Source organism: Salmo salar, chromosome 18, assembly GCF_965601325.2.
Source record: "Salmo salar chromosome 18, fSalSal1, whole genome shotgun sequence".
Lineage (NCBI taxonomy): Eukaryota > Metazoa > Chordata > Actinopteri > Salmoniformes > Salmonidae > Salmo > Salmo salar.
The window spans coordinates 13,058,268-13,081,924 of NC_138308.1; the positions used below are offsets into that span (position 1 = coordinate 13,058,268).

The window sequence follows — 23,657 nt, forward strand, 5'->3', positions numbered from 1 at the left end:
ACACACACACACACACACACGAGAGAGAGAGCCACACACACACACACACAGAGCCCCACACACACACACACACACACAGAGAGCCACACACACACACACACAGAGACACACACACACACACACAGAGAGAAAGACAGAGAGACACACACACACAGAGCACACACACACACACACAGAGAGAGAAAGACAGAGAGACACACACACAGAGACACACACACACACACACACAGAGAGAGAAAGACAGAGAGACACACACACACACACAGAGACACACACACACACACACACACACAGAGAGAGAGAAAGACAGAGAGACACCACACACACACAGAGAGAGAGAAAGACAGAGAGACACACACACACACACAGAGAGAGAGAAAGACAGAGAGACACACACACACACACATACACAGAGAGAGAGACAGAGAGACACACAGAGACACACACACGTCTCATTTGCCACAAGTTTTGTATTTTTCCATATAAAAATAGCCATCTCATCATTATCATCATTATATACATCAATGAACAGCCTACACAGTGTTAAAGCTTTTGTAGAATTCACTTTTGGTAATTTTTTTCTCACAATGTTCTGCTTTCACTGAAAGCAAGAGCTCTTTTAATACTTGTCTGATTATTTATCTAAAGGTTCATGTCACATTTCCTTAGGAAATTAGAATAGATGGAGATTACTTCCTGCTGTGTTTGCTCTAAACCCAGGGTCATATTCATTAGGGCAAACCATTGCAAAGCATTTTGCAACAGAAAACGAAAATGAGAATGTCTTATTGGACAAGTTTAGTCCCTTTTCTTCCGTTTGGTGCCTAATGAACGCGACCCAGGAGTGGGACAGGAGCCAACACACACTGTCCTCAATAAATACAACATGATCAAAAAAGTGACCCTCTCAAGGAGGTCACTACACTACATTACATTTGGTCAACATGCAAAATCAGCAATGACACAATATTCTAAATAAGTCTGTGATTTTCCCATACGAGAACAATTTCTTTGTTTTCATCAACATAGGATTGAAATAAAAGATATTTGATCTGATAACTCAGCTGTTACAATCCTCTGTTCTATAAGAACAGATTCTTCAGCCACTAAGACGTGGAAATCAATCACTTGTTGAGTTGCTTTTTGAAAGCATAGAGAACCCCTGTTTGACTTCATCGAAAGTGCTGTCGATCTAACACAAGGCAGAGGAAGGGAAAGGAAATAGAGAAAGAGAGACAGGGTCAGGAAGGAGCGAGAAAGTCTTAGCAACGCTCAGCGTCAGAGAATAAAAAAACAAGAGCTTATTCACTGATTAAGACGTCACAGTAACACTGGGACATCAGTCCTTTGCCAATACCTTTGTTTCCACCTAGAATAAAGCCTGAACATTGCATGAAGACGTACTATTGAACTAGTCCTAGGGCTCGATTCAGTCTGTATCGCTAAAACGTCACATTGCACAAACGAAATGTAAAGGTCATTTCCGATTGAGCCAACATGGGCAGCTTTTACCGGGAATGCAATCTTCGCTCACGCGGGAACATTACCTTTAAATTTAAATCACGCTATAACACTGACCTTCAGTGATACAGATTGAACCCAACCCTAATTTGGACGTTTTTTCAGATATGTTTGTTGAGTACCTTTCCTATTGTTTGATGGTTGGCTGATGGTTCGTACTGAGGCCGCCTCGAAACCTTCCCAGAACAATGATTAAACACTCTACAGTACCAGAAGGAGATCCTTTTGACCAGATATGTGAAGGTAGTTTAGGGGGCACAGGAGGGGCATCTGTCCACAGGGATACATTCTCACCCCTCTCAACTAGGAGGGTAACCTCAGCATACCCTGAGCTAAAAGCCTGCACAACTGAAAAAGAGTCACGTTTAAACATTGAATTCGAGGACAGATCATCAACATCTATGTTACGATAAATGTTCTCCTTGAGTTATTATTGCACTTCAGCAGGAGCTGGTTTGGTTTAGCCTTCTTTACGGCCCGTGGAGGTTCATACTGGAGGGTGTGGTCTAGGATCCATCTTACCCTCCCTCTGTCTGACCCATCCAATGGGGTGGCTCACTATGCCGTGAGGGCCCGCCCCAGGATCAGGTTAGCCAATCAGAGGAAGGTTTGGTAGTTAAGTCTGCTCCCTCTCCTTTGGTTCAGCTGCCCACTCTGACGTAGGTGACTCGTCCCTTGGCAGAGTTTAGACTGGCAGGGCCCGTCTTGAAGAATACAAGCTGGTGACCTGTAGACAGAGAAGAAGAAAAAAAGTAAACTCGTGAATAAAAAGTACAAAAGTAGGAGAGACCGTAAAGTTGAAGACATTATGTTAAATGAGCAGAATGTACCCTAGCACGTGCTTCCCTTCTACAATGTATTATTGGTTAATTGCATGAATGCGATGACAATCGTACAATGCCAGAGATGTACAAAAAATGGAAAAAGACTGAAAAGAAAGAACTGCGGTGAGAGATATACTGTATGACAGGGGAGGAGAGGATGAAGAGTGAAGAGAATTAATGTGAAAGTGCTGGCCTGTTTCAATAACGATTAGTGATTGCCATGCTGATGTGCTCCCTTCAGACTGCTCTCCAATTAAGTTTGTGTGTGTGTGTGTGTGTGTGTGTGTGTGTGTGTGTGTGTGTGTGTGTGTGTGTGTGTGTGTGTGTGTGTGTGTGTGTGTGTGTGTGTGTGTGTGTGTGTGTGTGTGTGTGTGTGTGTGTGTGTGTGTGTGTGTGTGTGTGTGTGTGTGTGTGTGTGTTTGTACAATACAATGATAACACTGTGGCGTGAACACATTCATTTAACTCTTACCTGTCCAGGTTGTCTGATTGGTCAGTACAAATGCTCGGCACTGGGCGTGGCTCTCACATACACCAATAGCCTCTGTGATGCTGTAGACTGACAGCAGACATCCATCGTGCTGATAGGATGGCCAGCAGCGGTAGTTCTCCCCAGGAATAGAGGCATCCACTACACGCTTATAGTCTGGAGAGGAGAAGGAATTTAGTTAGCAAGGAAGGGTGTGGGTGTGTGTGTGTGTGTGTGTGTGTGTGTGTGTGTGTGTGTGTGTGTGTGTGTGTGTGTGTGTGTGTGTGTGTGTGTGTGTGTGTGTGTGTGTGTGTGTGTGTGTGTGTGTGTCTGTCACTGGCAGGGTGTAGATGCACTGAGGGTCCTGCACGCGTGTAATGAGGTAGGTCATTGTGTGAGCGTGGGGGCTCTGTTTTGTCTGTCTGTCAGAGGGAGTGTCATGGAGCTATTGAGGAGTGAGAGGCTGACATGTCTTCTGTGATCCTCGACGCCACCCTCCCCCCCCCCCCCCCCCCCCCCCCCCACCACACACACACACACACACACACACACACACGCACACCACACACACACACACACACCACACTCCCCTTCTCCTCTCTCACCCTCCCTTTGCCCCACTAACTGTGACACACATTGTAAAGGCCGCTTTTCTACAATGGTTGCCACGGCAACCGCGACACTGAATTCAGGAGTGACAGAGAGAGCAGAAGAGAGAGAGGGGGGAGAGAGTGATACTAAAGGGAGAGTGATGTGAAGGGCCCAGGAATGAGGACCACACTAGAATACCTCTACAATTCTTTCTCTTCTCTCTATTTGTCTTCTCTGTTTTAATCATTCTAATCCTAAATCTTAAATGGGACCACTTTTAAATATGATTATAAATACTGTATATATATTTTTTTTACCTTTATTTAACTAGGCAAGTCAGTTAAGAACAAATTCTTATTTACAATGACGGCCTTTTGTAGTGACGCCTCTAATACTGCTATGCAGTGCCTTAGACCGCTGCGTTACTCAGGATCCCTAAAATAGAAAAGGGCGATTGATTTAAAACATACAAATCAAATGAGATTAAATTTCGATGTAATACATGTGTAGACCTGAGCAGTTGCAATTTAAATGTACATTTACCATGGCAATATAGTAACATAACTTTCATCAAATTGTATAATAGAGTGAATGAAAAAAATATCAAGATTGTTTTAACCAGATTCAGAGTTCCCCTGAGGATCCACTAACAATATACAGTTGAAGTTGGAAGTTTACATACACCTTAGCCAAATACATTTAAACTCAGTTTTTCACAATTCCTGACATTTAATCCAAGTAAAAGTTCCCTGTCTTAGGTCAGTTACGATCACCACTTCATTTTAAGAATGTGAAATGTCAGAATAATTGTAGAGAGAATGATTTATTTCAGCTTTTATTTCTTTCATCACATTCCCAGTGGGTCAGAAGTTTACATACACTCAATTGGTATTTGGTAGCATTGCCTTTAAATTGTTTAACTTGGGTCAAACATTTCGGGTAGCCTTCCACAAGCTTCCCACAATAAGTTGGGTGAATTTTGGCCCATTCCTCCTGACAGAGCTGGTGTAACTGAGTCAGGTCTCTAGGCCTCCTTGCTCACACACGCTTTTTCAGTTCTGCCCACAAATGTTCTATAGGACTGAGGTCAGGGCTTTGTGATGGCCACTCCAATACCTTGACTTTGTTGTCCTTAAGTCATTTTGACACAACTTTGGAAGTATGGTGTGGGGTCATTGTCCATTTGGAAGACCCATTTGCGACCAAGCTTTAACTTCCTGACTGATGTTTTGAGATGTTGCTTCAATATAGCCACATAATTTCCCCCCCTCATGATGCCATCTATTTTGTGAAGTGCACCAGTCCCTCCTGCAGCAAAGCACCCCCACAACATGATGCTGCCACTCCCGTGCTTCACGGTTGGGATGGTGTTCTTCGGCTTGCAAGCCTCCCCCTTTTTCCTCCAAACATAATGATGGACATTATGGCCAAAGACCAGAGGACATTTCTCCAAAAAGTAAGATCTTTGTCTCTATGTGCAGTTGCAAACCGTAGTTTGCCGTTTTTATGGCGGTTTTGGAGCAGTGTCTTCTTCCTTGCTGAGTGGCCTTTCAGGTTATCTCGATATAGGACTTGTTTTACTGTGGATATAGATACTTTTGTACCTGTTTCCTCCAGCATCTTCACAAGGTCTTTTGCTGTTGTTCTGAGATTGATTTGTACTTTTTGCACCAAAGTACGTTCATCTCTAGGAGACGGAACACGTTTCCTTCCTGAGCGGTATGACGGCTGCGTGGTCCCATGGTGTTTATATTTGCGTACTATTGTTTGTACAGATGAATGTGGTACCTTCAGGCATTTGGAAATTGCTCCCAAGGATGAACCAGACTTGTGGAGGTCTACACATTTTTTTTTAGGTCTTGGCTGATTTCTTTTGATTTTCCCATGATGTCAAGCAAAGAGGCACTGAGTTTGAAGGTAGGTCTTGAAATACATCCACAGGTACATCTCCAATTGACTCAAATTATGTCAATTAGCCTAACAGAAGCTTCTAAAGCCATGACATAATTTTCTGGAATTTTCCAAGCTCTTTAAAGGCCAGTGTGTGTAAATTTCTGACCCACTGGAATTGTGATACAGTGATTTATAAGTGAAATAATCTGTCTGTAAACAATTGTTGGAAAAATTACTTGTGTCATGCACAAAGTAGATGCCCTAACCGACTTGCCAAAACTATAGTTTGTTAACAACAAATTTGTGGAGTGGTTGAAAAACGAGTTTTAATGACTCCAACCTTCGTGTAGGTAAACTTCCGACTTCAACTGTAAGTTTGTCGAAGAACAATATATAAAAGCAAAAACATCAATCTAAAATACGAAACAAATGAACAGTCACTAGAATTAAATAGTTTTCCTTTGCCAAGGCCCATATCAAACTACTGCTGGTAGCCAACTGTTAATAGCTGTATGTTGTACAAATTCAAAGTATTTTTCTCTATTAGAATAGCCTGTTTTGTGTCCTGGGTTTTATGCTCAGTAGAGCAAGTCTTATTTCTCAGAGTGTTCTCGCGTGGAACAATAACTACATAGACATACTGTATAACCAGAATATATTACTGATTAAGCCCGGCCAGACATGGTTAGCTGGATCTGAGATGGAAAAGATAATATTGAGTGCATGGCTCCCTGTGGAACAGTCTTTGCAACTTAGATGCAACTAACCATATACAAGTATCAGTAAGTAGTTTGAATGATAAGACTTCAACAATGTATATGATGCCTTGGAATATGCACAGAACAACACAGTCATGCTCTGGATTTTAGTGTGCTAGGGTCTTATGTAGGATCTTAGTTTGAAAATAATCCTGCAGCAACAGTAAATGTGAATTATTATGTGGATTATATTAATGGACATTTTTGTAGGGGTTGATACATGTTTTTGTGAGGGAAAATCAAGTCTGAAATTTCTAAGGGGAAATTACAAACTTCAGAAGCCTTTTTAAACCTCAAATACACAACAAGTTTTAAATTCCCTGAAAGTTCTCCTGCGACAGGGTGATCAAATTAAGATCCGACATATGTAGCTTGATTGATGTGTGGCAATTGTCATTCTCACGAAGTTTAGTAAAATAAAACACAATTGTTCTGTGCTACTTTTTCTAGTGGTTAGAAACATTACTGACTATGATTACCGGCCATTGTTATGCTGATCTTTGGATGCTAATAGTGAGGTTTTCCTCTGTCTCATCCCAAATGGCTATGATTACACTGTGGTTCTAATGGCTAGAAACCACACTCTACACAGTCCAGTCAGCAGGATAGCCGTGTGTGTGTGCGTGTGTGTGCACGTGCATGTGTGTGTGAGTGCATGTGTGCGCGTGTGTGTGCTTGTATGTGTGTGCTTACATGCTTGTGCATGCATGTACAGTGCCTTGGGAAAGTATTCAGACCCCCTGACTTTTTCCACATTTTGTTACATTATAGCCTTATTCTAAAATTGATTAAATATTCATATTTTTTCAGCAATCTACACACAATACCACATAATGACAAAGCGAAAACAGGTTTTTAGACATTTTTGCAAATGTATTAAAAATAAATAACATAAATACCAAATTTACATAAATATTCAGACCCTTTGCTATGAGACTCAGAATTGAGCTCAGGTGCATCCTGTTTCCATTGATCATCCTTGAGATGTTTATAAAAACTTGATTGGAGTCCACCTGAGGTAAATTCAATTGATTGGACACGATTTGGAAAGGCACACCTGTCTATATAAGGTCCCACAGTTGACAGTGCATGTCAGAGCAAAAACCAACCCATGAGGTCAAAGTAATTGTCCGTAGAGCTCCGGGACAGAATTGCGTTGAGGCACAGATCTGGGGAAGTGTACCAAAACATTTCTGTAGCATTGAAGGTCCCAAGAACACAGTGGCCTCCATCATTCTTAAATGGAAGAAGTTTGGAACCACCAAGACTCTTCCTAGAGCTGGCCGCCCGGCCAAACTGAGCAATCGGGGAGAAGGGCCTTGGTCAGGGAGGCTCACTCTGAAAGAACTCTAGAGAACCTTCCAGAAGGACAGCCATCTCTGTAGCACTCCACCAATCAGGCCTTTATGGCCTTTATGGTAGAGTGGCCAGACGGAAGCCGCTCCTCAGTAAAAGGCACATGACAGCCCGCGTGGAGTGTGCCAAAGGTCACATAAAGACTCTCAGACCATGAGAAACAAGATTCTCTGGTCTGATGAAACAAAGATGGATCTCTTTGGCCGGAATGCCAAGCATCACGTCTGGAGGAAACTTGGCACCATCCCTACGGCGATGCATGGTGGGGGCAGCATCATGCTGTGGGGATGTTTTTCAGCGGCAGGGACTGAGAGACTAGTCAGGATCGAGGGAAAGATTAACAGAGCAAAGTATCGAGAGATCCTTGATGAAAACCTGCTCCAGAGCGCTGAGGACAGACTGGGGCGATGGTTCACCTACCTACAGGACAATGACCCTAAACACACAGCCAAGACAACGCAGGAGACAAGTCTCTGAATGTCCTTGTGTGACCCGAAGTTGAACCCGATCGAACATCTCTGTAGAGACCTGAAAATATCTGTGCATCAACTCCTCATCCAACCTAACAGAGCTTGAGAGGATCTGCAGAGAAGAATGAGAGAAACTACCCAAATACAGGTGTGCCAAGCTTGTGGCGTCATACCCAAGAAGAATCCATGCTGTAATCGCTGCCAAAGGTGCTTGAACAAAGTACTGAGTGAAGGGTCTGAATACTTATGGAAATGTGAAATTTCAGTTTTTTTGTTTAATAAATTAGGAAGAAAAAAAACTGTGTGCTTTGTCATTTTGGGGTATTGTGTGTAGATTGATGAGGGAAAAAAACAATTTAATACATTTTAGAATAAAGCTGTAACGTAACAAAATATGAAAAAGGTCAAGGGGTTTGAATACTTTCCCGAAGGCACTGTATGTGTATGATAATTAATGTATATATGTGTGTACTGGTTAGTATGGCTCCATGTATCAGCAAATAAATCACTATTTCAATAACCTATAGGTTTTGATTTTAACTGAGACAGCATTCATGCTGTACATGAAGCAGTTTGAGCATCTGTACTTCCCCTACACAATCAGGATCCACTTTTCCTATCTTCTGTGGGTTTAACTAAGCTTCACAGGACTGTGACAATGGGCCTAATGAGAAGGGCAGCTTCAAAGCAAGTCCCCCCGCTCCTTTAAAGCCTCCCAGCCTATGAAGCATGAATCATTGAGTCCAGCTTTCTCTTTCTTTCACTTTCTCTCTCCCGTTAGCTACTATGTTTCTCTACTACTCTTCTTTTTTTTTTAAGTGTCATGCCTGGCTGGACCAGGAGTACTCCTGGAGATTTACAGGGAGGGTTTACACGCCTGTTTGAAGTCGAGGAAGAAAGATGGCCTTTAAATGGAGGGGGGGGGGGGGGGGGGACAGTATGTCTCTCCGGACAACCTGTCCGCGATTTATTATGTGGAGGTACACATACGCGCACACATCCCCCCCCACACACACACACACACACACACACACACACACACACACACACACACACACACCCACACACACACACACACACACACACACACACACACACTCCCCCCCACGCGCGCCACACACACACACACACACACACACACACACACACACACACACACACACACACACACACACACACACACACACACACACACACAAGCTGGCCCCCTGCATGCGTGGCAGCAGACAATCAATAACTACAACTATCGTTCACTTTATGTCCATAATTAAAGCTTAACGTAGCTCTCGCTTTCTGCAAATGCAGGACTTAAAAGCTCCAGGAATGGCATGACAGGGAGAGGGAAGGGGAGGGATAGAGGAATGAAGGGAAGGAGGGTGCAAGGAAGTAGGCATGTCCCTGTGTGTAATTGCAGAAAAATCACATGATGCAAGGCCACATTCCACAGGGAAGCCCTGCATGGGCGAACACTTCCCCAGCTAACACATAACGTTCTGAGAACCATATGTTTCTTAGAGCTTGGTGAGAGTGTGGTTGTCCTATGGTTAGTTTGTATACATCTAGGGCTGTGGCGGTCACGAAATTTCATCAGCTGGTGATTGTCAAGCAAATAACTGTCAGTCTCATGGTAATTTACCGTTAATTAACATATACACATTTAGCACCTCCTGGCTTCCACCTCAAGCCACTGATGCAGACCTTTCGAACATCTACATTTTAGAAAGTCTAATAAATCCATGTAATGTAGCCTACACCTTCATAATAAATCCATTATTTATTTTAGACAGATCTAAAGAAACATGATATGAAGAAAATATAGTATATTTCAGAAGAACAGAATAAGATACTGTGAGTTGTCCTTATGTTAGGTCCTGATCTGGCTATGCCATATGGCTGTGGGCTACACTAGTTAATTTAGTAGACAAGATTTGCTTAGAATTCCGTGGCTTTATTTAATATTATTTTATAGTATGAAGAATACAATTTAACAAAGCTGAATAAAATAGAAAGGATATTTTCTCCAAACAATTTGAGGGAGTGCGCACATGTGGCTATTCTGTGTTGAGCGGTTAAAAAATAAATAGGTATTCCAATATGCTTAATTTAGAGTTATTAATGTAACTTTAGTTGTTTTACAAACTTTGGGCTATATGTTTTGATTTTTAATACATTGTAAGGCTGCATGATGACATTCTAATGACGATTTGAAAAAAGTCACTTGAAAGGCATGAGCTCTGCTTAGTTTTTTGCGCCTACTGTACACACTTCATCAGTCTCTCATTCACATTTTGAGAATTTCCCGGTGGCATCCCCTTTGTGTGGCCGTAATGCACCCCAAAAAAAATCCATGCCTTTTGCAGCCCTTCTCCCTGAGAGTTGCCCCGAAGCACCTCTCACTCACATGGCTCCCCATCACGTGTACAGGTCTTTCTCACAGGCTACAAGTGAAGATAGACACATCGGGAATGCAACTGCGCGCATCCTTATCCAATTCCGAGGTGCATATTGAAGATATTGGAAGAACTGTCCACATTTACTTTTCGTCAGCCAACAAGATGATTAGGCCTAACGAACAGCAAAAGCACTAGCCTATGTCAATCTACTATCCCCCATAGTACAAAGGTTGACCTATTCTGTGGGAGAAATAAATATTCCAAACATACTCTGGGACAGTTGTGGGATGCAATACATCCCAAATTAATACAACCACTAGCATCAAAAACCTTTTTCAAGCAATGAGGCTGACGCAACAGATCAGAACGTTTAGCTTAAAATGTTGATAAACTATTAGGCTATTTATTCACATTATAAGCACAAACACAAGGGAGTAGGCTATAAGCGTGAAAACACCATTATCAAAAGTGACTATAAATGTGATTATGCATGTAATGTTTTTATTATAAAGGTGCATTTTTAAGGTGAAAATGATCTTCCCCAAACTTGAAACTCACACGCTGCTTATGTATGCCAGTTAAGCTCTACACCGTTTGTAAAGCAGATTAATGTGCTTAATTTTAAGAAGTTATTTGGCCACTTTAGTTGTGGTACAAACCTTATCAAAACATATAGGCCTATGGTCTAGGCTACATGAGGTGTGCGGCTATGATCCAATACAGTCACAAAAAAAAGGCATAGTTTCTTGCCTTACGCTGGACATCATTCACAAGTGATAATATATCATTCACAAGTGATAGGCTAATATTGTCATCCATCAGACTATTCTTGTCTTTACATATACTAAATAATAGATTTAGAACGGACCATTATCATGCACCTGTTTCGAAACAGGGGCAGGGGAAAAAAATACATGTAATCTCTGCACTTAAATAGCGAACGGAGGACGCTTTCCCATGGTTTATTTTCATGCCAGCCAGGTAGGCTATACTCCTGTTGTAAAGAGAAGCAATGTGCTTAATATTAGGAAAGTTGAGAAATAAATATAGTAGGCCTAGCGTATAGAAAGCTGATGGAATCCTCCTATTTTTAATAGAGGCCATCAACTGTTTTCTTGCGCAATTGCATAACCTATAGAAATGTTGCGCAACATGAGCTCATGGGCTCTCATGAAGTGTTTGATTAGATTTCCGATTACATTTGCATTGATGTCAAAGTGATTAGAGAGTGCTGAGTGCCAGGCAGTTAGCAAGTTTGGTAGGCTACTAATGACCAGCAGCAGCATCAGAGCTTGGAGAAGCCTAATTACCGTGACTAAACGGTCACGTAGAATTTGACTGCCTTCAGGTGTAGCAGTGATACGGTCACCGCAACAGCCCTACATACAACTTTCCCACAACTTTCTGGGAATGGTGCAGGATAGTTGCTTGGCTTTGGAACATTCTCAGTTTCTCTGTATTTCATTACTTTAACAGAACTTTTCCTAAAGGTTCTAGGAATGTTCTCCAACTGGTTTGGCATTGGGAATGTTCTCAAATAGTTCAGAGAATGTTAAGAAACAACATTCCTCTGTGGGAATTTCAGTTCTTCAGCATAACGTTTCCTACAGGTTCCCTCATGGTTCTATTCAAAGTCATGCTCTCAAATTGTTACAAGAACGTTAAGAAGCAACGTTCTTCTGTGGGAATGTCAGTACTTCAGCATAACGTTTTCCTACAGGTTTCCTCATGGTTCTATTTAAATTCATGTTCTGAGAAAATACACAAATGTCCATAAAAACCAAAAGGAAACATGAGTAACTTTCAGAAAACGTGCTATGCGTGTTATTTAAAAAAATAAACTTACTTTCTCCATCTTGTTAGGGGTGTTCAAGTGTGTCGGCCACACCTGATCTTAATGAGCGCTTGTTTCATTTGAAATGGGGTATGTTTGAATAGACTAAAATGAACAGCGTAAAATCATGGCATGCTAGCTCCATCCTGGTGGCGCAGTGTACTAATTACATGGATAGAGAACAGAAGATTATAGGTTTGACTCTCACTGATGTCATGTAAAAATAAAAATGTGTTTGCATGATGCCTAAGGAAATTAATTTCTATGTGTCCTATCTGTGAGTTCAAAAAAGTTAACCCAGAATAAGCTATCAGTTCAAGGAAGTTATTAAAAAACCTCCAAATAACCTAGAATTAAGTTTTCAGAGCGTTAATAAAACCTCACAGGAAAACGTTCAAGGAACCAGAGTAAAACATTCTCAGAACCTCCTGGCAACCTAAAAATAACGTTCCCAGAAAAGGCAAAATTGTCACTTCTGTTCTCAGAACGTTTTAAAAACATTCCGTTTTATCGGTCAGTAAATTAATGGCTTTGTCCTCACAACCAATGTGAAACCAAAAGCATACGTTCCCCCAACTTCCAAGGAACCAAATGTGATAGCTGGGTAGCCACTGAGAAAGACCCTACCAGTGTTCCTGTGTAATAGTTATAGTCAGAGTGAGAGAAACCACAGCACTTTTGTTCCGTGTCAGTGAGAGAGGAGCTCAAGGTGGGGACTGGGGAGTGAGAGGCCTACTGGAGCAGCAGTCTCTTTGTGAATAGCTAAGCAGACCCAGTTGTGTTCGGCCCTTGGGCTGCGAGCACTCGTCAGTCAACAACTGTCTGAATCTGCTTTACACTGCCAATGGAGGGAGGCGATTCGACACGAAGGAAGGGAGAGAAAAAGAACATTTGAAAGTAAATGAAGAAGAGCAAGGGACACCAAGTGAACATTAGAAAGTGAAAGCTGACGCCTCCAGATAGAGGAATGGAGAAAGGTGAAAGGATAGAGAAGGAAAGCTTTCGAACATACAGTAAATGAGAACTGAGCGGGAGAGAGGGAGAGCTCACTGAGTCTAACCCCCCCCCCCCCCCCCAAATGCACCCTGGGATTAGCAGAGCTGTGAGTCTCTCCCATCCCTCACTGAGTTCCCTCCCGTTATATGAAGTGTAATCTTTTTAATCTCATTCCATTTGTCCGGAGCATATCTGATCAGACCCCTCTATCTCTCCTTACTTCACCCCCTGGGCCTCTAGGTGTACTCACCTCCCCCCCCCCCACACACACACACACACACACACACACACACACACACACACACACACACACACACACACACACACACACACACACACACACACACACACACACACACACACACACCAGCCCCTCTAAGGGCAGTCCATATATGGCCATCTTTATGGGCCCTCCAGTCTGTTATGTGGCGGTTCCAACCCCAGACTTAGGCATTAGTGTGTCAGTCGAGGAGATAAAAGCCAGTAGCCCAGACATATAGCCAACTGAAAGGGGTAGTCCAGGACACAGAAAGTCCAGGGGAGACAGCCAGTTATGTAACTATATTACCGTATGAGCTGATATCTAGCACAGTGTGTGTAGGATTCACTGCTGGGTTTAATTACATTAGACTGTTATCTTACACAGGAATGCATGGGAACAGAGGAATGATGTACTGGATCTGCTGTGGTATGACAGTGTGTATGCGTGTGTGCCTGTGCGTGTGTGCCTGTGCGTGTGTGTGTGTGTATGCGGGTGGGGGTGGGGGTGTATGTGCATGCGTGCACGTGTGTGTGTGTACTGTATGTATGTATTTGTGTTTGCATGCATATGTACCTGCTCTGTGCGTCTGTGTGCTGTTCTGTAGGTAAAATCCATTTCTGTACAGGTGCAACACTTCCTCCAACTGAAGTAGTGTCTCATCTATCCCCCATATCAGCTCTCCTGAAACCAACGCAGGAAGAAACATTCAGATAGTGCAACACAGTTTAAACTCTACACCTTCAAACAAAATTCCACAAGACAAGGTTAGGGCTCATTGTTATACAGACATTAAAGCATACAATTGAACCAAAAAAATGGTTTAAACTAGGGTGCAATAGCACAAACAAAACAGGCACAGCTCAGTCTTTGAACGTCAAGGGACATGGGGCAGTGCCTGTGTTGGCTATTCTTATAGCAGGGGTTCTTAAAGTGGGGTCTGCGGAGGTACTGCAGGGGGTCCGCAGCCAGATCAGAAATATTTAAAAAAGAAAATTACTACTAACAACAACAGATTAAACCAATTTTGGAATTGGTTTAAAGGGTGTAATACAAGACAATATAATGTCATATTAATCTAAAATGTATGTTCTTAACCCTGGGCAACATGGGCCTGGGAAGCTCACAGGGATATTGGTGTCCACACCAATTATGCACTCAAAACTTTGTGAATTCCTCCCAAAAAATGTTTTTTTTCATAATGCACTGTAATTTAAGGTTTAAATAAAACTGAAATGTTTTCACTCTGCCTTATGGCAAAATGTGTAGAATTGCAGCATATTAGCTTTCAAGCTGCAACAACAAAAAAATCTCTCTACCCCATGACAAAATGTGTAGAATTGCAGGACATTTGCTTCAAAACTGAAAAATGATCTCTCCGATGCCAAGAGGCGTGCCTTTTAATTGTTCCTTCCCGTAGCTCGAGACTTGGTTCATCAGGCCACGGACTCCCAAAGTCATAGTAAAGTCTTAGTAAAAATCATTTTATGCACAAAAGAAAAATCTCACTCGAGTTTTGTTCTAATTATGAGGTGGTCCCTGATGAATTGGCTATCACAAAAGCAGTCTCTGGCCCCAAAATGTTTGAGAACCCCTGCCTTAAAGGAAAAGCTGCTCAGAGGTCGTGAAGCTGTCTATCTGATAGGCTGACTGGGAGAGATAGGATCACCTGACTCATTCCCCAGTTCGCGCACACACTCACAAACACACAGATGCATGCACACACACGTGCACGCAGACAGAGACACACACCGCCCGCCCACGCGGCCTGCGCCTTCACGGCCTGTTGTGTCCCAGAAAAACAGATCTCAAACAACCGGCTGACATACCATTAACCTGAGGATAAGCCAGATAAGGAGGAGGGAGGGGAGAATGGAAGAGGGAAGGGTAGAGAGAGGGGGAAGCAAAGAGAACGGGAGAGAGAGATAAAGAGAGGGCAGGGTGGATAGAAGGGGATCCAGCTGAAGCAGATAACGTAGAGAGCACTGAGGCAGACTAGGTATACTGGTAGCTAAAGTGGCTTAATCCCTAAACCAAACAGGAACTAGTGAGAACTAGAAAGAGAGAGAGAACAAACACCCACCAGGCACAAACGGGTTGAATCAAGGTTGTTTCCACATCATTTCAACAACAACAAAAAGTGTGATCACGTTGAATCAATCTGGAAAACTGATTGGATTTGCAAAAAGTCATCAATGTACGGGAATTTCAGGATTTGGGGTATTTCTTTCACCCCCTCCAATGACGTGGTTCAAAGTTCACGTTAGTTGACAACTCAATGAAGTGTATATACAAAAAATGTAAGTTGAACTGACGTCTGTGCCCAGTGGGCACTCACCTGTGGAGTTAACTATCTTGTCCAGTAGGGGTCTTAGAGAGGGCGGGGCACTGTGAGGCAGCAGGTAGGTGAAAAAGAACCTGGAAATCAATGCAGTTTCAAACACCACAGCCAAGGTTCCTTAGACTCCAACAAATCCACCCCCACATTCTGAAAAAGGCATTTTTGTCCCCCCCCCCAGGTTTATAATTGGAATGTGATACAAAACGAGGCCCCGGTGTGCTTAAGGACCATGCAGACACCTCCGAGCGGTCAGGTAGGCTGTTTGGAGTGTTTACCCGACTAGATAATTATTTTTATTTTATGCGCCCCTGACTCTCATCATACGACGACGTAACTAATTCAGAGGAGGCTGGTGGCCGCTTAAATCGAAAGAGGCAGTCATTGTCATGGCTGAAACGCAATGAACCCAACCAATCCTCGGATTACTCCTTCCCCACCAGCCTTCGCTGAACTACTTGGATGATCCTCTAAAATGGCGGGGGTCTTGATTCTTCTGTCAAATGGCCAAACGTTTGCTCCTCACCTATATGCGTTGTAGAGATTGCGCTTCTCGTTGATGCCCAGGCAGCGGCCTCTGCTGCAGGGGAGGGTGAAGTTGCGGGCGGGAAACTCCATGACACAGTCTGAGGTGGAGGAGGGTGAGCAAGGGGCCTCCTCGGTGCTGGCGTCGTCCAGGTCGGTGACTTTGAGCTCGCCCGCCACCAAGACAAACTGGCGTGGTCTGAAGTCCAGCAGGGTGACAGAGCCTAGAGGAGAGTGGGCCAGGTAGTGGAGAAGACGTACCAGACTCAGACAGATCTACAGCAGAGAGAGAGGAGAGAGAGAGGAGAGAGAGACAGAAGAGATAAAGAGAGAGGGGGAGAGAGAGAAATCAAACGTTAACACACATTTACATCACGTCGTTTACAACCCATTCAACTCATCGTTTATGCAAGCAACTGCACTTTCTTTATGTGGTAATTCTCTAAATCCCTGAGAGGACCCGTGTGTGTGTGTGTGTGTGTGTGTGTGTGTGTGTGTGTGTGTGTGTGTGTGTGTGTGTGTGTGTGTGTGTGTGTGTGTGTGTGTGTGTGTGTGTGTGTGTGTGTGTGTGTGTGTGTGTGTGTGTGTGTGTGTGTCCCTCTGTCATTGTGTGTGTCCAGGGGGCAAGGGTAAGGGCTGAGAGTAGCAAGAGGACATGTGAAAGGGGGACTTGAGACCTATAGAAGAGATACTATAAACCACACAGAGAGGGGGATTGAGACGGAGAGAGACAAAAGAGGTGAAGAGGATGAGCTGAACAGCTCATTTATTTTCAGGCGAGACAAAATCGTTTTTTAATGTACTGTGGATTATTAGTAAGTGGGAGAGGTCGGACTCAGAGCACTGAGGCGTGAAATAAGTCTCTTTCTTAACCTAGTGAAGGAAGAGTAGTGCTGGAGGGATGCAATACTATGTCACACTATGCTGAAATGCTGGGTCATGGTCCACATTTGAATGTGGGTCCTTCCCTGTGTACAATGATGAGGCTAAAGCTGGAATTTAATCAGACTAGTCATAGGATTGTTGCAGTGTCTTTGCTTACAAACTTCTCGTAGACTGCAATCTTCTTTTTTTAAATGATTGATTTGATTGATAGTCATAGGTTTTTTTAGTACCCAAAACTAATTTTGTTTGACCATGGTGAAAAGTACTACTGTGTATTTTAAATTCTACAAATACAGGTTTGATTGAATTCAGCCATTAGTTCATAATATTCATACATGTAAATGAGCCTGACCTGAAGGTTGACAGACTGCTGGGTGGGAGTGGTTGGTGAGGGAGGGGCTAAGGGGGACATGGGTGTGTCTGTCTCACTGACAGGGGCCGCAGGCCGAGGCCATCAAAGCCTTCATCAACGCTCACAGGAAATGGCTACAGACTTACGGTAAATGGAGCATTTGAAATTCAGTGGGTTTACAGCGGGCCTCCCTAGAGTCTATTAATGTCTCATGTGAATTGCAAAAAAGCTTCTTTTTTTTTTTCATTTTGCACTCCACATTTCAAGGGAAGGATCTTGGGTGAGAAGAGGGAAAGATACATGATAGTTATGTTGTGGGGAAACAAAGGAGCAACCAAAAACAGAACACACTGATGCCTCCACAAACACACACATCAAGATCCATAGACAGTATGTGGTGATACTCCAGTCAAATATTATTATTATATTAAAGCTGAAATGTCAGTTACAAATCTGTATTTCTCATTGAAAGCAAGTCTAAGAACAGGTAGATCTGTTCTATATGTGCTATTTCTACGCTTCCCATTCCATTTCTATGCGTCTTTAACTTTCTGTTTTGTACACCAGCTTCAAACAGCTGAAAATACAATATTTTGGGTTATTGAAAATATATTTCACAGCGGTTGAGATGGTACAATGATTCTCTACACTATAAATTGCTTGTTTTGTCACATAAATTGAAATGGGGCGAACTATTTAAATTTTTGCAACCAGGAAATGACGGAGCCATTTCCGCATATTGTACCTTTAAGTAAAAATATTTAAATGATCATCTCATTACATTTTTCTAACCTCATGCTCTGATATTGCATTACGGTAAAATCGAGTTACACAGACAAAAAAAAAACATTTTTTAAATGCATAGTTTCTCTCAAAGGTAGTCAAAGCTTTTTCCAACTGAGCCTCCTCACATCCAGTGAGTGAACCGCAAAGACATTAACAGAGCCATTTAGAGAAAAGCAACATTTTTATGTGCAAATGAAAGTTATTTGAATGCTGTTGCTATCCTACTTACAAAAAGGAACAAGCACGAGGAAGGAGTCTTAAAAAGCAGGTATTTCATGGTCGCTGTTTAAAAGGGGGAATTTATTTCACTTTTACTTCAGTGGCTTAGAAACATTTCTGGCTATCATTCAAGGCCCAAGAAATCAGTGGAAAGTTACCTCGATGTATTTACCAGAAGGCTGATGTATTTGATGTGTCTAACTGCACTATGGAGCTCTGAGAGGGAGACAGCTCTGACTTTGGTTAACCTTTTACTGCAGTGGGCTAAATCATTGTCACACAGAGTGTTTCTTGGTAGTCTTAAACAAATCTGCTTTGAAACAAAAGTATACACCTCACACACATGGTTATGGGCATAAAAAGAAGACACCTGTATCATGTCAGATATAGAGTTGAAATGTATGAGAAAAAAATGTTTGCATCCCAATATTACACTTTATATACATCACAGAAGACTGAACTATAACAAAACCGTTGACATAGAAACACTGGATTTTGGGCATTTAAAAAATATATATGTTTGTTAATTAGGAAATGATGAAAAAGATAAATAACATTCCAACCATGAGGCCACTAGGTCATTTGACTGCAGGAAAGGGCTAAAGTTCGCCTCTCCTCTACAAATACAGTGTTGATTAAGGGATGAAACAAATAATGCTTTAGGAGGTCATAGACTAGTGTGATGACATGTAGATGGGCGTAGTGTGTAGTGTTATAAATGACAGTGATGACACATCCAAGGACGTGTTGAGCCGTGCATGTGTCAATGGTTACACTGGGAACTCTACAACTAACTCCCCCATGCCCAGTTCCCAATCCACCCCTAGCCCCTACACCCTAGTCCCTACCCCCCAGGCACTTATTCAAATCTGAAAGGACTGGGTAGATGTAAATGATATGGAAGCCCAAGACACTTAAGGAAGCCCGATGTCTTTCAGAGGGCAAGGTAAAGCTAATAACACATTTTGCATATCTATCTGCATATCTATCCATTCTATGTTTTGTATATCTATCCATTCCTTTCAGATCCATAAGTGCCTACAGCTATACGATTTGGAATTTGACAAACAATCTCAACTGAACTTTCCCGCCCCGTATTCATCACTACACTTTTCCGTTGAAGGAAGTCTCTCAGTAGAAGAGCTGCCTGTCTCAGGAAATCTCCTCCGGTGTTGCCAGCGAGGGAAGGAATAGAGGCAGAGAGCACTTGCTGGTGATTTCATGCACTGGAGCTCTTCCATCCTCTGTGCAGCAGGCGGGTGGACACTCCCAGGCCACAGGAAGCAATAGGGAATAATTAGAGTGTGGCGCTGTAGCGATAGTGATCGGCAGACCAGGCCGAGCAGCCCCAGCGGCCCAGTGGCACACAGGCCCATGCTGCTAAGCTAGGGAGGCAGGAAACTGGGCAGGCTCTGGAAATACCATCTGCTATACCAGTAGTGTCCCTATAAACCAAGTCAAGCCAGCCAATGCTACAGCCAATTCGCTCTGCACTCAGACAGCCTGTAATGGGTTTGAGTCACAGGAGGCTCAGTAAGGCCTTAGTATCGACTCATGCATGTGATCCACCCTCAGTCCCTCAGTAACCCCAACCAGCATTCAGCCTACTCTGCTGACTCAAACATTTTGCACTCTGTTCAGTGAGAGACAGAGAAGCACAAGAAGCTCACAAGAGAAGTGTTAATGTTAATGGTGCATTAGATGAAATACTGGTAGTGCTTTAAGTGAGGGTCTGTGTTTAAGTGAAGTGTGTGTGTGTGCGTGTGCGTGTGTGCACGTGCGTGTGCGCGCATTGTAACACTCACCCTGAAGCGTTCCTCCCAGGAGGTCTGCAGTAGTTGGATCATCTCCAGAGGACTACCGAGCTCTGTAATGGCTGTCACTGTGTCCTGGATGTCATTGCTGTCCTGGTAGCAGTAACCGTACAACTGGAGGGGGCCAAAGAGATACACTGGTTATTCATCTATACATACTGTCCATGGTATAAATCTGAGCGGTCAAATGCCAACAATCTCTATCAGAAGATGAACATTTTTGTATGTCAATTGCATGCATTCGGATTCCGAAAAGGCAATGACACACGAGATAGCTTTGGCACTGATGAATGTTTCTTTCGGTCGATTCCAGTTGTTTACTCTACTCTGTATTACCATGGCGACAGCCTCCTAGAGAATCTGGCTGGAACCTTTGCTTGCAGAAACATTTACATAAGGTGATTTGTGCCAGAAGAAGTAGTTTGAAATTAGAGGGCATGAAATTCAATCTAAAAGCTAAGCAACCGACCTCGCCGTCAAGCACACCACCAAACCAAATCAAGGGAAAACGTTGACTATGCAAAACAGAGAAGGTGGCATTGCGTGTTGTTGTTTTGGTTAATAAAATGCTTCACAAGTGAATGATGTGAGAATGTAGCGTGTCGAAGTGTAAAGTAAAGGGTTCATACACTTGGAGTCTGACTAATGTTTGTTGGCGGTTTCGGTGCATCTGTGAAGGGCAATGTGAAGAGCGATGCATAGACATTTATAGCAGTGGTGTGTGATAGGAAATGTGAGGTGCCCAGTGGGTGTCAACCCTGTGGGAGGAAAGGAAGGGCCTGTGGGCAAGGCTGGCAGAGTGCCACCTCACCCCACTCATGGGTGCTGCACGAGAAATACGTGGAGAAGACTTCACCCATGCCTTCTTTGCACTCGCACTTGTCTTTTCCTACCAGCACTAACTTTCCTGATAATGACTTTATTAAGGGAAAATGTACACTATGACTGTGATATGTAAATATGTAAAATGTAAATATGTGGTTGTCTCATCCTGGCTATCTTAAGGTGAGTCGCTCTGGATAAGAGCGTCTGCTAAATTACGAAAATGTAATGTAATGTAAGTGTACACTTCTGGAGCTTTATTCAGGCCTCCAGGATAAGTCCGATTCAATATTTTCCTTGTGCAGTGAGAATGCGTGTTCGAATTGAGTTTAGTTGAATGGGGTTGAGTTTTCTAGTTTTGCGGTCTCTTTATTTCTCTCTATAAATAGTGTTTTGTTGAGTACATGAATACAAAGTGCATTTTTGCAGCAAAGATTTGCTATCTGAGATTAAATTCGCATTAATGACTATTATCGCCGCACGCCATCTCCCTCTGATTCAGAGAGGGGTTGGGTTAAATGCATTCAGTTGTGCAACTCCCTTCCCAGATTGTGTGTGTGCGCACCACATCTGCAGCCAGTGCTGAAGTTGTTGGTATCGTGCAGCAGAGGCATTCTTATGCCAACATGACTGCATCTGGGCAGTGTTGCTCCTCCGTGGCCGACTAGACTCATCGGCAGCTCAGCATGCCCTGAGTGAGATAGCAGCTGCACGCACGCTGGGGCAGTGTTTGTGTTGACTCTGAATGTGGTGCCATTTTGTCTGACTGGAGTTCAGAGGTCACTCGCCTCGGTAGTTTGCTAGCGTCTTTCTACTGAGAAAGGCATCACTGAAATATTTGAGGGAAGTGTTGTTGTTTTTTTTACTGTTCTATTGTGAGTTCAGGTTTTGATATGTCTCGTTTTTTTCTGGAAGAAGAGGTTTATCTATGTACATTGTTGGATGGGTGTATATGGAGCATGACAGAGTGTGGCTTACAGTGAAAAGGCTGAGAAACTGTGAGGTGAGGTAAGTATCAAAAGGCAGGTACGTTAGGAACAAAGCCTAGTACGCCAATCCCCTGGCAGTCATCCCCTTTCCTGGCCACAGGCAGGAGTGAGTCGGGATGGCACGGCTCGGCATGGCCTCACCAGGAACAGAGAGGGGACCAAGGGCCAGGGCCACAAACACACACCAGCCCAGGGACCAGATACACTCACACAGGCCATACACTGGGTTTTAACCCCACTGGCCAATTGGCTGTACACACAGGAAGTAAGTTGAAGGAAGGAAGGTCTCTCTGTTCTTACTAAACCGAATGTAGGGTAGTGGGAATGAACATTTCAACTGAGACAGTCGTATAGAGATATTATAGAGAAGTGAGAGATGAAGATGGACAAAGAGAAGGAATCCATGCAGGTTCTGCTTAAGGTGGGACTGGGTAGTGGTCAAAGTGAGACGTTTCAAGCAGCCAAGAGGGGGTGCTGCTGCTGGAACAGTTGCCCCGCTTGAGAAGCAGATGAAATAGTCGAGAACATATGCTATACGAGTCATAATATGCCAACACATCAGCGCTCCACAAAAGCATTTCTGTGTGGGACATTATTAATGTGTAAATAAACGCGGGGGCTGGCAGGGCAAGCCGAGCTGGCTGTTACCCCATTCACCACACTTTCTTTAACGAGGGCCTCCTGGTCCCTGATCAAACCGGCCCCGGGGCGGACATGTTTGTCCAGAGATGAAATCCCCAGCATCTGCCAGAGCCCAGAGCACACTGCTGCTATTCTGTTGGACAGGGTCACTGCAGGACTGAGTGTCAGGCAAACAAGAGTACCTCTATCATACGAATAGGATTCTCTCTGGATCTCTGCTATGGGCTGGTGGGGACTTACTATAAGCCCAGGTCAGGTAGTAAGCCCAATAAAAAAGTTGAGATTTTAATTTCACTCACAAATCATGTAATAAGGAACATACTTTTGATTATTATCATGTGGAATTCATCGAATCTATGTGTGAAGCGTATTCATGTAGAGTATACGGGTTTAACTTAGCGCTCCTGTGTGTGTGTGTGTGTGTGTGTGTGTGTGTGTGTGTGTGTGTGTGTGTGTGTGTGTGTGTGTGTGTGTGTGTGTGTGTGTGTGTGTGTGTGTAAGCCTGTGTGTAAGCCTGTGTGTAAGCCTGTGTGTGTGTGTTGCGTGTGTGTTGTGTGTGTATCGCATGACGTTAATGGTTGAATTTCTTACGCCTTGTTTTAATCAGAGACTTGGGCCAAGTGCCACTGGCAGAAAAACCTCTAATGTCATTTTTATTTTCCATCTGAATTGATCCTAGTACATTAAATGGATTTGAGACTTATAATGCATTAAATAAAGGAGGGTGAAATTGTAAAAACCATACGTTTGGGTAAATAAAGGGGTTTAAAAGTTTTGAGTTTTGATGATTAGACTCCGTTTATTACATTTTTCCCCTTATATAATTTGCATGACTTCATAGGGTTGAAAACACAGAGTTTGGGAGAAAGCGTTCAGGCAGCAAAGACGTATGGCTGCTAACTTAGGGACTGGACTGTGCGT

General features: G+C 43.2%; 1 protein-coding gene across 1 annotated transcript in view; it reads right to left on the reverse strand.

Annotated features, from left to right (window-relative positions):
- Positions 1 to 452: 452 nt before the first annotated feature.
- The window catches only part of pkdcca (protein kinase domain containing, cytoplasmic a), a 34,906-nt gene continuing 11,701 nt past the window's right edge, over positions 453 to 23,657 (reverse strand). Inside the window, exons 2-7 of the mRNA XM_045700756.2 lie at positions 20,275 to 20,397; positions 16,229 to 16,503; positions 15,703 to 15,782; positions 13,941 to 14,048; positions 2,818 to 2,991; positions 453 to 2,248 (exon numbers count right to left, since the gene is read on the reverse strand). Coding sequence (XP_045556712.1) covers positions 2,163 to 2,248; positions 2,818 to 2,991; positions 13,941 to 14,048; positions 15,703 to 15,782; positions 16,229 to 16,503; positions 20,275 to 20,397 — 846 coding nt within the window. The 3' untranslated portion in view covers positions 453 to 2,162. The remainder of the gene's footprint in view (positions 2,249 to 2,817; positions 2,992 to 13,940; positions 14,049 to 15,702; positions 15,783 to 16,228; positions 16,504 to 20,274; positions 20,398 to 23,657) is intronic.